A 14,710-nucleotide genomic window follows, 5' to 3' on the forward strand; every position below is an offset into this window, starting at 1 on the left:
CATGTGGTGGGTCTGAAAGTTAAAAATTTTGGCAAGCTCTATTTTTTTATCTATTTGGACTCGAGTCTGAAAAAAGTTTTATTTTTCAGACTCTGCTTCTAAGTGAGTTATACAGGTGTAAGGAGGTTAAATAAATGTCAGTATGTCACATGTCGTGGGTCCGAAAGTAAAAAATTTTGGCAAGCTCTATTTTTTAAATCTATTTGGACTCGAGTCTGAAAAAAGTTTTATTTTTCGGACTCTGCTTCTAAGTGAGTTATACGGGTTAAGGAGGTTAAATAAATAATATAACTGTGGTCGGGGGATTTTACGTAAAACGAGATTTCGAACTAGAATAACCCACGAAGACTGTAATTGTATTGTGTCACAAGTCAAAAGACTTCTTATTGCCCAATGGCAGTGTCTAAGTACACAGTAACCGACAACTCAGGGTCTTTCTACCACCACTACAGTCTACAGCATCATCATTACTCCCTCCACCATTTGTCTTTCCACATGTTAAATCTCATTTTGTTGTGTGTTTTATAGTTTTGGTAGCGTCATTTGCCTCTCAGTGAAGCGGTGGCAATTGACGCTATGGCGCTGGTGCCATTTGCCACTGAATGAAGTGGTGTCAAGTCTGAAAAAAACTCTAATTTTTAGTTTTCTGTTCATAATGTGTTACAAACACATATAAGTTATAGATCTAGATTCCAGAAGTAGGCCACAAACGCAAACTCAAGCGGAAATTCATATATTCGGTGAACATAAGTCTGGGGGATGGGGATTAGGGAGACACACACGCTCCCACACACAGAGGGACAGAGATGCGCGCATAAGCGGAAGTTCACGAACACAGAATACCGAGCACACATATAGGCTAGATCTACTCACTAATGCAAAAGAGCTCCCAATTTACTCGGTGGCAATTGACGCTGCGTCAATTGTCAGCTCCAATTTACTCGGTGGCAATTGACGCTGCGTCAATTGTCACCGCGTCACTCGTTGGCAATTGACATTGTCTATAGTTTTTCTGTAATTATTTTAAAAAAAAATCACATTGCACATTGACAGCTGTGGCCTCTTTTCAGCACCACCTCTTCCCCCCAGCAAGCCAGAGAGTGTGAGGTCGTCACACGCAACCTCATTGGTCGACATAATTAACTGTGCCCTCAACTCAGTTCGGTTGTTCTGTTCATTCTAATGATGCAGGGACGGCCAATTCAGAATCCGAATATAATTTTGGTCTAATTGGACTCGAGTCCGAATAGTCACTTCGTAAAAAATTACCATTTCTTCTATTGTTGCCTCTCATCTCATGTGCTGAATATGGTGTTCAGCTAATATAGGTCCTTAGTCTTGTGCGATTAAAAATTTTTTGAGATCTTTTTTTCAAAGTGGCTATTCGGACTCAAGTGCGAACAGCCGCTAGAGGCTATTCGGACTCAAATTCCAGTGCACGTGCGCAATCACCGGTTGTACCGTAAACGAGGTCTATACTCGGAGTCCTTATAGTCTCCCATTGATATTCGGACTTAACTACTGGTAGGCTATTACACTGGGTTTCACGACTACAAAGGGATCAAAACATAAATTGATAATCAGTCCTTATAAGACAGCCCCCCCCGTCTCTCTCTCTCTCTTTCTCTTACTTTTCTCTCTCCATCTTACTTCCCCAGGCCCTCCCAACCACCTTATCTCCTTTTTTTTTATAGATCTATATTCCCTCCCATACCGTTGCCCACTGCCTGGCCCTACTATTATATTATCCTTTGTAAAGAAAAGACCACAGTTCGCAGTGGGTCACTACATCGGCGTTTATTTGTTGTAAGTTCCTTGGCCAGATCGTAGAAACCGAGGACGGCCAAGATCGAATTGCTTGTCTGCTTCACGTCCTAGTGATTGCGCACGCGGACACGCATTGGAGTTTAAGCCCGAATAGCCATGGAAGGCTATTTGGACTCGAATTCAGACTCAAGTCCGAATAGCCGCGGCCTCTTTTTAAAATTTTCACCTTTATAGTTATTTTCACTGGGTATCTCATCACATTGAATTGTTGAAATTTACTTCATTACTAATTTGCTCATCTTTTGAGGTCGAGCTGATATCAAATCTCTTTACTTCAGAATGGCCATTCAAGCTGGATGGGTGGTTGGCGTGTGGTTTGCTCCTTTTTTCCTATCAAACGTCTGTCATCCTTATCTCCCCTCTTTTTTGTGTTTGTTACTCTCTTGTAACACCTCTAATCTTCGAGTGTTGTTCGTCAAGTTGAAGAAGTCCTATATTAGTTCATGTGCAGCTGAATTTAGTTGTCAGATGAAAGTATTATGAAATTATTTTTTCGAAGTGACTTTCTCAGAACGTTAGGGAAAATAAACCTGAACTCTATTTCTCCGAATGGTTTCCGTTCTCGAGATTATTTGGTTATTTGCGAGATTTAGGCGTCATCTTTCACTCTGCCATTCTCTGACGACTGCCCTTGGCAGTAACCTATTTTGCATTGAGTCACCCTGCAAAAATTAAAATCTTTCATTAAAAAAACCCCTTCACGCCCCTTCACACCTTACACACGCACACTCATGACTCACACACACACACTCACCACACACACACACATGCACACACACGACGTGCCACTCCATTCACAATTATCTTGAGCAAAATCCCAAGAGATGATACTCACCTTTAACTACTACTACATGTCCAGTTATCTTTTAAAAATATTTACAATGAGCTTTTAGGGGCTTTTAACTCCCTCAGTCATACTTTCTTATAAACACCTGACCATTATTTGTCATTCTATGGTTCTTGGACAAATAATATTGAAGACATACTTCCTTGTAGGAGACACCTTTTTATTTTTTGTTTTATGAAATCTTGACTGTTCATACTGCTTGAGATTGTTCTGCTCCTAGTTATTTCTGGCTTTGAAAAAAGTACTTCAGATTTGCAGCTCATGCAGTTATGATTTGGGGGGGGGGGGTGTTCTGTATCGAGTCCTCAAAAGAACTTTTTTGTGTGGATAGTCAATTTGTTATTTATGATTAAAATTTCTTTTCCAGCTCTGCGGTCTTAAGTTTGTAAACAGTGTTGAAAAAGGTGTTAAATCTTTACTATTTTTATTTTTCCAGCTCTGGGAGCCGCCTATGGAACTGCGAAGTCCGGAACTGGAATCTCTGCCATGGCTGTTATGAAGCCTGAATTGATCATGAAGTCCGTCATTCCAGTTGTCATGGCTGGTATCATTGCTATCTACGGTTTGGTGGTGGCTGTTGTTATCATCCAAGACATTCCTTCCACTGGATACTCTTTGTACAAGTAAGATCAAAACCTATTTTTTTTTACATTGTACTAGATTGTATCCTAGTAGCAAAGTGGGATTGGTTTGTTTCAGTCTGTTGGCCCCAATACTATACACCCCCCCCCCCCCCCCCCCCACACACACACTCATGCACACAAATTTGACAAAGTGCACACACTACCATGACCAATCTCAATGTTCGTGAACAGACATGTTTCAGTGTGCACACTACCAATCGGATTCATCGGACTGAGTCAGGGCCAGCCAGATTTTCATTCATGGGTGAGGGAGAAGCTACTGCAAATTCAAACGTATTTGTTTTTATGGTCGACTTGCTTGCACTGTGCCAGAATGGTATCGTTTGCCCCATACATGAAGGAAAATCTGCCCCCCCTCCCCTAAATCTGATGAATCAGATTGTCAGTGTGTAATAGGTATAGTGTCAGAGTTCCAAAAACCAAATGGGGGCGCACACAGCCACCGCTCCCCCACCCCCAGGCTGATATTCTGATCAGCCAACCTATGCGCATAGTTGTACATATTTCACGTTCTTGCTTTGTCCAATCTCCTGATAGTTCCCAGTGTTGCGGGTTCCCGCTAAATGCTGAAGCACCAAGAGCTAATTGTTCATCTAATTACAAACTGTCAGATTTGTTCAAGACCCTCACCCATTGTCAAGGAGGAAGGGGGTCGTACAGGGTGTTCGCTTGGGTAGAGTCATTCTAATAGAAAGAACACGGGGTGGTTGTTAGAGCAGGTTCAATTGCAGAACTTGTTTGATGTACACTCTTCCCAGTTTATTATGTGGGTGGTTGGCGGGTGCTCTGGTGTGGTTTGCTTCTTCTTTCCTATCTATCATCTATCGTCCTTATCCCCCCCTTCTTCTGTTTTTATGTTTGTTACTCTCTTGTAACACCTAATCTTCTGGCGCTCTTATATGACCATATATATGCAGTTGCGAGCGCCGTAAAACCTCTACTAAAATTAAACAGTTTATTACATATTCTGGCAGGGCTGTGGTCCGTTCCTTTTGTCTGCATGGTAACTTATCCAGATGCATTATTTCTTTTATTCTTCTCTAAATGTGACTGATTTGTTTTAGGTCAACTTTATCATAAACATTATTTCAGGTATAGTATGTCTTTCTTTGATTTGGCTTGTATGGTTGTTGTTGTGATCACGATATACTTCCTAGTAGTTTTGATTAGATTTTCACACATTGTCATTATCATCCTCAGGAGTTTCCTCCATCTTGGTGCTGGCTTGAGTGTTGGTCTTAGTGGTATGGCTGCTGGATTTGCCATTGGAATTGTAGGCGACGCAGGTGTGAGAGGAACCGCCCAACAGCCACGGTTATTCGTCGGAATGATCCTGATTCTTATCTTTGCGGAAGTGTTGGGTCTATACGGGCTCATTGTGGCTCTTATCCTGTCTGTGAAATCATAAAAATCTTTCAACAAACGAGACAGCAAATCGCATTATACAGATCTACTGAAAATAAGTTATTATAGTATTTCCTATTCGAACCTAAGGAGTTTTCGTGTTCAAAAGTAGTGACTTTTTTTTTTCCTTTCTCCTTTCGTGTTATATTAGACATATATATGGTGTAGAGTTTATTTGGGTGTCTATGAAATGCATGACAGATGTCTCAGTCAACCTGATAGTGCAAAATGCATAAGTTTCTAAAGTATTTAGTTATTTATTAAACTTACGCCCTATTCTGTAGGAAGCACAAATTAAAAAACGAGAAAGCAGCGTCTAGATTAGCCAGAAATGTTTTTCGTGTAATTTGATTATTTCTTCTTCCTATGAGGGGATTGGTTCTTTCAAAAGTCTCAATGCTTGATGCGAAACCATGAGTAACCAGTCCCACTGAATACTTAAACTGCAAAAACTTTTGGTCCCTAGTAGAAAAATAAAACTTCCTATAATGAAGATTGGGGTCTTCAAGTGTGAGAAGCTGAATATCTGCGTCATTTTTTAATATTTTTTTTTGTTTCAGTGCCAATCAATGTACGAAGACCGGGATTTGAGATTGGAGCACACTTTAGCGTGTGTAACATAATTTCCTATCCGTTCCCTATTTTTGTCTGTGATGCAGATGCTTCAAATTCATGCGCTTTCCTTTATGGGATGTGCTCATCGCAGACTTGATAAGAATTACTATCCACCTGAAATAGTTGATGAGAAGAAGATGTATTTATGGAGAAAAAGTGGGTTTAAAAAAAATGTATATGTTTGAATAGGATGTACATCTTAAATTTTTTTTTTTTAACGTATGTACAAATCCCTTCCTTTCCACATAACCCATTTTTTATGTTAATCAGGCACATTGTGTTAAGCAGCTTCTTTGCTTCATTCTTTTTGGTATGACCCGTAGGATAATCATATTTTTGTATTAGCTTTTGTATAGTCAGTTGTGTCACTGTCCCTGTATTGGCTGTGACACAGAATGAAACTTCTGATCCGCCCGGTTCTGCTTGGGCATTTAAAATTTACCGTCTTTACTTCAAGATGTTTATTTTTCTTCTTTGTGTTTGAAAGCCATAGCGCAAAAGAAATATCATGCATAATTCTGTCCCCTCCAAAATGTAATTTTTTGGCACTAAAACATTTCACCTGTGGCTCTTCTTTATTTCGTTGATGGAATTAATGTGTAGTCTCCTCCTTTTTTTGAGAGAGTAAGTTTTTAATTAAAGATATCATGTTTAAGATTTTGGTTTCGCTTAGTGCTATGACCTCAGTTGAAAATATGAACATTCCAAATGCACAAAGGCTATCGTTTATGTTATAGTTTTATTTGTTTAAGTCAGTTAAGGGAGATGGACCTTTATTTTCGAAGTAAAGAAATCTCAAGAGTCGCCCAAAACCCCGCCAGGCTACTATGATCTCCCTTCCTGGTTGTGCTTCAAACTTCAAATGTTAAGTAATTAGTTAGGGATGGGCAGTAGCAGTAATATGGTGCTTCTACTGACAAATTTTCCCGTGGGTCTTGCAGTCTTAGCAGTGACAGCTGACACGTTCTTAGGCTTTGTTGTCAGTTCAAACGCATCTTCAGTTCTCCCCACTGACACAGTTCCATCATTTGTTGACATTGGCTTTTGGTACGTGCTCTAAGTCTTACACCACTGTATTTTCTTTCGGGTCTTTATAACAAAATTTCTTTTATTAATGTACTTGCTTTATGTTATTTTTAATTATTCTTCATTATCATAATTTGTCATTTTTGTGATTTGACAGTAAAGACAATTCTCATTCCTTCATCCTCATTGACAATTTTTGTTTTTTGTTTGTTCATCCCGTGATGGATCAGCTCACAAGTACAACAATGTACCAAAAATGGAAAAAGGGAATTTTCTCACCCTTTGCTTTGTAGATATATAAACCCTGTAGTGTACAGTGTCAGGAAAAGTGTGCATGGATATGTATCTGTTTTTTCTGAGGGGAATGCTACATCTACTATATGTGAAGAATGCTTTAAGTCTACAAGTAGAGCTGTGATAGTGAAGATGTTTTCTCTGTTTAGTTTGTTTTTGTTCTCTGGTTGTTGTCACTCCCCCCCCCACCTTCCCTGTATCCTATTATTCTGTGTGAAGCGTACAAATACTTTGTGTAGTAGCCTATGTGTGCACGTGGACCCACCACCACTGGAGCACGGCAACATTTTGTTTCCAACTGCCATGGTTCATGGTCAAGCTGTGACTGTACTGTAGATGCTCATCATCTAAAAGGGTGAACCATTAAAAATTTTTTTTTTTTTTTTTAAATACTGGTACTTCCCCATCCTCTATGGTAGACTTCCTCATTTGTAGAACTCATCGGCATTTGTGGATTTTGTCTTGTCCGTGATTTGGTGGTGTCTGTTTGCAGCCACTTGTGTTGTAATAGGAATGTATGGATTTTGTTGTTAGCCCTTTCAGGTGTAAATCTTTTAAATTCTATTGATGTGAATTTGGTCAGTTCCGGTTTTCTATTTTTCGTTCGATGAAAACCCATATATTCATGTTTTGATTTTCTTTTCTTCAAGCATATTGATTTTTCAGCTTTATGATAGGTAATTATGAACAGAAACAGACAGGCTTGAAGTGCTGAAATATTTCTCATATTTTTGTTTCCAATCGTTGCGGTACCTTCTTTAGAGATACTGGACTCCCTTTTTATACTATAAAAGAGATCTGATAGTAAAATGTTTCATGACATAGCATTGATCTGAAAGGGTTAACACAATAAAATGGTTTGTACAATAGGTTAATCTCTGCGTGTACAATTTCTGGTCAGTATATTGATGGTGATGCTGCTTTGTGAGGATGCTGATGTCGACACCAGCTGCTGGAAGGGATTTTGCAAAACTTAAAAGATTTTGTGATTGTGAGTCTGTATTGCAGGCATCATGGAGATCTCACATTGGTAGTAAATATTGTCAATGGTTGTATGTGTGTGTCAGTCACTATGGGTTATATTATTTCACTTATTTCATCGGTGTCATGCAGTTGCGTCAAATAAAACAGGAAATTCCTATCATGTTCCGTAGTTTTGTTTGATTTACATGTGTGTTTTTGTACCCTCTTAGTCTTAGTAAATGGAACTCCTTCTATCGACAGCTCAGTGTAAGAACTCTGATCATGCATGATCTCAGTTGTAAGAGCGGCATCAGCAGACATCACAGTTTACGATTTAAAATGACATAAGGCGGAGTCCTACACTGAGCGGTTGATGTGTTTTTAGTAGTAACACAAACATGGGGGCACGGGTGTAGTGACAAAATGGTAATTTTGTTAACTTCCCTCTGCTTACCATACTTTTAAGAACTTTAACTAAATTCTATGATGAGCATGAGAAATTTCAGACAGAAAGTGGAATTACTGGCCTTTGGCCTGACTGGCTCACAAGTTGCTCTTTTTATTGTTAGTCCATCACACTCCCTTGTGTTGTGTGAAATCTTTTTGTACTTGCCCCCACCATTTGTTGTGAAGGCTTTGTGGACCACCAGCTATATGTTTTATGACCCCAAATATATAGTATGGCATGGCCATAATCGGTGTTGTGCCCCAATTGGTACGGTACTCTGAGATTTTCTTTTGATTTCTTTACGGGTGGTTGGACTCGGAGGGCACCACTGGTTTTGGTTTTACTTCTTTACTTTCTCCCTTCTATGTCTGTCTTGCTGTTTTTCTTAGCTCTAAACTATTTGCCGAGGAAAGAAAGAGCAATGTAACTTCACAGTTCGTGATTTTGAGAAAAAAATAATAACAGAATTTTGGTGCTTTGACATAAGAAGTAGAAGGCTATGGGCTAAATCAGTGTGACAAACCAATATAACCTGACAACTTGGATTTTGTCAGATACACTGTTGTCTTGAGATGGCGCAGAATTTTGAAAAGACTTACTTTTTTTCTGATGTGCTTCTCTTTTACTCAAACAAATCTCCATTCTCTTCGTTCTTGACAAAGGAGCTCCAGGATCAGAATATGCCTTGATTTTCACTGTATTCAGTAGAGTTTGCCTCTACACATGACATTGACATGTGTATTGTCTCATCTTATATCTTTGGTGTCGGACTCGAACTGTGTAGCCGCCAAATTAGGTAAAACTAAAACACATTTGTTTTTGATTATATTCCAGAATTGCTCTAGTTTTGTGTAGAGTTCTTTTTAATTACTGATCATAGTTTGGCAATACTACTCTATTAGTATTGCCAAGTGTAATTATAGTTGTAAACAACTCTTCAATTGCAGTTAGTTAAGTAAGAGGGCATCGGTAGATCCTACTTCTTTTCTTTCCCTCAGTTGTTTCTGTCTGTCCTCTTACTTTTGCCCAGCACTAGATGACCATTATTTGTGCCACGACGCAGTGGAATCAGCCGCTCATCAATTTCGGGGCAGGTGGAGTTTTTGGTTATTGGTATCATCTTCAAGCTTGTCATTGTCTCGCTTTCGATGGCAAAAAAATACTCATCTATATCCTGGAAACAGAATTCAAGATATTATTTGTGGTTGAAGATGACGGGGTCGCCTTGTTTCAGGGGTAAAATTAGTAGAGAGTATGGCCGCCAAAGTTTGGTGACTTCCAAAGCTCGAGAGTTCATGGAAACCAAAAATTATCATTTCTTGGTGCCTTTCTTTTTTTTCTGTAAAACCCAAACAGAAATGTGTTTTTAATAATGGAAACAAAAGATGTTGAACCAAAAAACAAAACAAAATCTATAAAAATTGCCAAACAAGCTGAAAAATACCTCCTTTTTCGATTTTATTTCATATTTTGATTTTTAATGAGCATCTGATTTCACCAGGATGTCTCACATTTTCACGTTTTGTGTTGATGGGCTTCTCTAATCTCTTTACTTCTTTACTAGAACTAACAAAACTCCTCAATAACATAACTTGAGTAAAAAATATGTTTGACCTAAATTAGCGAATGCAAAGTTAAAGTCAGGCACTGATGGCGGGTGCTCTGGTGTGGTTTGCTCCTCCTTCCCTATCAATCTTCCATTGTCCTTATCTCTCCTCTTCCTTTTTTTCTTTTGTTTGTTACTCTCTTGTAACACCTCTAAATTCTAATCTTCGGCACTTATATATAACCTAATCGTGTTGCAAGTGCTGTAAAGCTCTAAAACTTATACCCAGTAACATAGTTTGGGTCAAAAAAGAATGTTTGATCTAATTTGGATACAGTCAGACACAGTGGGTAGTTGGCGAGTGCTCTTGTGTGGTTTGCTCCTTCTACTTCTTTCCTTATTATATCGTCCTGATCTCTCCTTCTTTTTTGTGCTTGTTACTCTCTTGCATAGAGTTACTCCCTTTTAAACCTATAGTGTACATCTATTCTCTCTTGTAACACCTCTAACCTTTGGCACTTATATGACCTTATTGTGTTGCAAGTGCCGTAAAACTCTTACTATAACTAAACAGTCTGACCCCGATATATGTGAGTGTGCCCAACTTGTTATATTATAAGTTATAGTATAGTATAGAGTACGGTGCATGTGTTCATACATTACATGTAGTATGATGTAGATCATTCACAAGTGAGCGCTTTCCTTCGTTGTCTTAACAGTCAAAGAACTTCTTTACTCAACTTACTTCATACTCCATGTTATTGGGTGCTCTGGCGTGGTGTGCGCCTTCTTTCCTCCCATTCTTAATTAATCTCTTTTTCTTCTGTTCTATGTATGCTACTGGAATCTTCGGCACTTATACTTATACGACTTCGGTTGCAAGTGCTTAAAACTCCCCCCCCCCCCCCCCAACACGTTTATGTTCATTACCGTCACAACCACCATCTTGGTAATAATACCATGGATGGGTGAAACATTGAGTAGTGTAGTGCCTAGGTTTGTGGTAAATGCTACGAACCTTCTAGTGAATGTGTTGGAAAAAAAGTATTTTTACGCCTCCATCGTCACAATTTAGATAATTCGTCATGGCCAACCCAGGGGAGGGGGCATCTTACAACATCCCAGCACAACACCGGAGATGCATCTTAATAATGCATGAACTAAAAAAAAAAAGACAACCCCAAAAACCATCTCCAAACAAGAATCGAACTCGGGTCTTTCAATACTTTCATGCTATGATGGACGCTGAACTGCTGCTACACCCATAAGCTGGTGGTCTTTACTTTCAGAACTGTCATCATCCTCTCCTTCAAATCTTTGATCCTGCTTCAAACACAAAGTTCAAAGTGGTATTCCTCCTGTTCTTTCTACTTTTGACTTTGCTGAGAGGGATAAGCAGATTCAGGGCCCTCCGTCAGATCAATTGGTATCATGCTGGTCTATGGAGCGGATTGCCACGGTTTGAACCCCAGACTGGGTGTTGGTGAACTCCAGTCGTTATGTGGAGTTTTCAAGGTTCTCAACTCGTTTTGCTCAGTCTAATCTTATTGGAGACGGGCGTTCAGTTCGAAGTTCCAGCCTCTTAATTAAATGACCTAGCTACGCGTCAATCTCACGACTTGAAGAACTGGGTGTCTTCAGGAGGGGATGTAGCAGAACCAGCATGGTGCAGGGGACGGAAAGACCAAATGAACGCCGGAACGATCAGCAGAATCAGATGGACTCTGAGGTGGATATTGGAGCGGGGAGCGGAGCACGTGTCGTATGGCAATGCCTGGAGTGCTACATGTATGATGTTGTTCCCAGGATCAAGCAATGTAATCAAAGTAACCAAGATTTTAACCTAACTGTGTTTATAGGGGCGTCAAATGATGGTGGAGACCTCAAACGAACTTAGTAATTGAAGTAAGTTCAATACAGCTTATAAAAAATATATATTGACTTTCACTTTCCTCCATTGTTTGAGGAAAGAGAATCACATTGACAACAATAACGGTCATATGGTGCAGGGAAGAAGCAAGGCAGATAAACAGAAACAACAGAGGGAAAGAAAAGAAGGACCTGCTAGTGGTGCGCCCCCAATCCCAACACACGCCACGTTACCCCTGAATTCAGTATCATTCAAATGTTTCACACTCTAACGAACAAAACTATTTCCTTAAAAAAAAAAAACCTAACGGTTTCAGTTCAGCTTACTACATGTAATAGGTACTTGGCAAACGACAGTGATGAAGATGTGTGGTGAGAGCATTTAGGTGCCCCACGCAAAGTGACAGTGACGACACACATTCTCTGGTGGACAGAGGTGGAATATGGTTGGCCATAACACGATACAGTATTATTATTGTTTAGTTCAAGTTCAAGTGAAGTAAGAATTTTACGGCACTTGCAACACAATTAAGGTCATACAAGTGCCGAAGATTAGAGAAGTTACAAGAGAGTAAAAAACACAAAAAATGAAGGAGAGATCAGAACGATAATATGTTTGACAGAAAAGAAGAAGCAGACCACCCGCCAACCACCCGTAATTATTGTGGAGTTTTGAGGTGTGTCTTTGATCAGAAGGAGAAAGAGCACAAGTCATACGCTACAAGTTCAGTATCAACTCAACTTTTTCATCGTGGTAAACTGCGCAAACGCCCTTTATTTGCCATGGAAATGGAGTCACCACGAATTTTTAACTCCAAAATTATGGTCTTATTTTAGTCTTTAATAAAAATCTACTGTATGCCATCTGACACTTCAGAGTAAAAACATGATGTGAACATGTACTTGATCTGCATGTAATTCCAAAATTTCCAACCTTTTGCCATTCGGTACTGTGGTAAAATATTCTTCACCACCACCCCCAGCCCCTCTTTAAGACAAAAATCAGCTACATTAATACATTATAAATGTAGATCAAATCGTAATGGAAAGGAAAACCAAATAAAAACAGAGGACAATTTTGCGTATGTTTCATCAGTTTTATTCTTTGTGGGTAGTACATAAAAAATCTCAAACTAAGGTGCGAAATTCGCGACGCACGATGACAGTGCCAGGGTAGAATCACATCTGCATAATTACAGGCGTATTCACGATAGAGCTTTCACAGCTTAGCCTTCCCATACTACGTAGGACAATAATATCACGTATAGTATAGCAAACATCAGTCATTAAAACACACAAACCTTGGAAGAACAAGTCTGAACTGAAAACATGAATACATATTATATAAGAAAACGAAACTAAACTCCTGATTCGATATGGCGAATGATTTTGCGGAAAGTTCAAATGATTTGCTTTGTTACTTTCAGACTTTCTTTTGAACATTCACATTCTTCGTTATTTATATTCATCTCAACCACGCACATACACACACACACAGATACATACACACGCGCACGCACACACACACACACACATACACACACAACCAAACGCGATCATAAGATTAAAAAAAACACCAAACGCGATCATAAGATAAAAAAAAAAAAACCCAAACACTTTGAGAGAAAACGCCACCATTAGACGAGTGGTGCATCTTCCTTCCTCCTGGCTGCTCCACTACTACTGGACTACATGTACACATTTTACTTAGATCTTCTCCAGAGCTCTCTCCAACAGAGACTGCAGGCGGGCAAGACCTTCTCGGGGGTCCTCGATCAGGCCGGCATTCATCATGGCGTTGTCGTACAACTGGAAAGACGGAGAAAAAAAGAGAAGTTTTAGTAAGCGTTTTACGGCACTCGCAACACAACAAGGTCATATAAGTGCCGAAGATTAGAGGTGTTACAAGAGAGTAACAAACATAAAAAAGAAGGAGGAGAGATACAGACGATCGTTGTCTGATAGGAAAAAAGAAGCATACCACACCAGGAGCACCCGCCAACCTCGATGATGTATAGTATAAGAAAAATCCTGATTTAAAAACATCAATAACATCGATTCAAATAGTGTCTATACAAACTGTTATACAATATTATAATATACAAGCCATTGTTTTAGTAACTTGAGACACAATTCGGTCATATAAGATAAATGCCAAAGATTAGAGGTACACGTATTTCACAAGAGTAACAAACACAAAAATAACACACGCGCGCGGGCGCACACACACACACACACACACAAACCAGAACGAGAGATGAAAATAATAGAGATATTTGTTGACAGGAAACAAGAAGCAAGCCATACCAAAGCACCCACCAACCACCCACATATTATAATACAAGCCACCAGGGGAACGGAACAGTTGAGGTCTATACGTTCTTAATCGTATACTATCTCTGAGTATCTAGGTAGAGGCTCGAGTCCGCGGGGAGTGAGATACCGGTACCCAGTTTCTTCGACCTCTTTGGACAGTTTTAAGTAAGACAGGGAACGAACAAAAATGTAAATATGAATGTCAGCTAATGAGACATCGTATGGTATATATCAATAACATCAGTCGTAGCACAGTTAATAGTAGTAGTAGGAGGAAGAGGAGGAGGAGGCGGACACATATGGGCCCTTTCAATCGCCCATGTGCAAAAACCACATGGCGCAGAGTGGGATTACCAGATGGTGCCCAAATCCAAGCCCAGCTTGCGCCCATGTGGGGCCCACATCTTTGTGCAGGCTGGGTAGTAGTAGTAGTAGTAGTAGTAGTAGTAGTAGTAGTAGTAGTAGTAGTAGTAGCAGTAGTCAGCAGTAGTAGTAGTAGAAGAAGTAGTAGTAATAGTATAGAAGTAGTAGCAGCAGCAGCAGTTGCAATAGTAGTAGTTAATAGTACGTAGTGGTAGCAGTGGTAGTCCATGGTTGTAGCTACGGCATTTCAATGCAGAGAAGCTGCTCTGGAGTGCAATTTCGAGTTTCGTCAAACTCATTCAGCAGTGTATTATTATGTGACCTTACTGCCATACTCGTTGACCGTAAGTTCAGTATGTTTACTAAATGGTAGTATCATCTCATTGCGCCTCTCACTCACTCACTCACTCTCGGCGTACGGTGCCGACGTGTGGAAAAAGAACGGCGTGCGTGATGTGTGAGTGTTCACACATGACATTCCGATCACTCACGAGGTGATTATTTAATGTACCAGCACACACACACGCACACACACACGCACACACACG

At 39.8% G+C, this 14,710-nt stretch overlaps 1 protein-coding gene across 1 annotated transcript in view; it reads left to right on the forward strand.

Moving 5' to 3' along the window:
- Positions 1 to 7,803, forward strand: part of LOC106012378 (V-type proton ATPase 16 kDa proteolipid subunit) — a 14,731-nt gene extending 6,928 nt beyond the window's left edge. Inside the window, exons 2-3 of the mRNA XM_013085201.2 lie at positions 3,111 to 3,297; positions 4,519 to 7,803. Of these exons, the coding sequence (XP_012940655.1) occupies positions 3,111 to 3,297; positions 4,519 to 4,726 (395 nt within the window). The 3' untranslated portion in view covers positions 4,727 to 7,803. The remainder of the gene's footprint in view (positions 1 to 3,110; positions 3,298 to 4,518) is intronic.
- The last annotated feature ends 6,907 nt before the right edge of the window (positions 7,804 to 14,710 follow it).

Source organism: Aplysia californica, unplaced genomic scaffold, assembly GCF_000002075.1.
Source record: "Aplysia californica isolate F4 #8 unplaced genomic scaffold, AplCal3.0 scaffold00355, whole genome shotgun sequence".
Taxonomy (NCBI): domain Eukaryota; kingdom Metazoa; phylum Mollusca; class Gastropoda; order Aplysiida; family Aplysiidae; genus Aplysia; species Aplysia californica.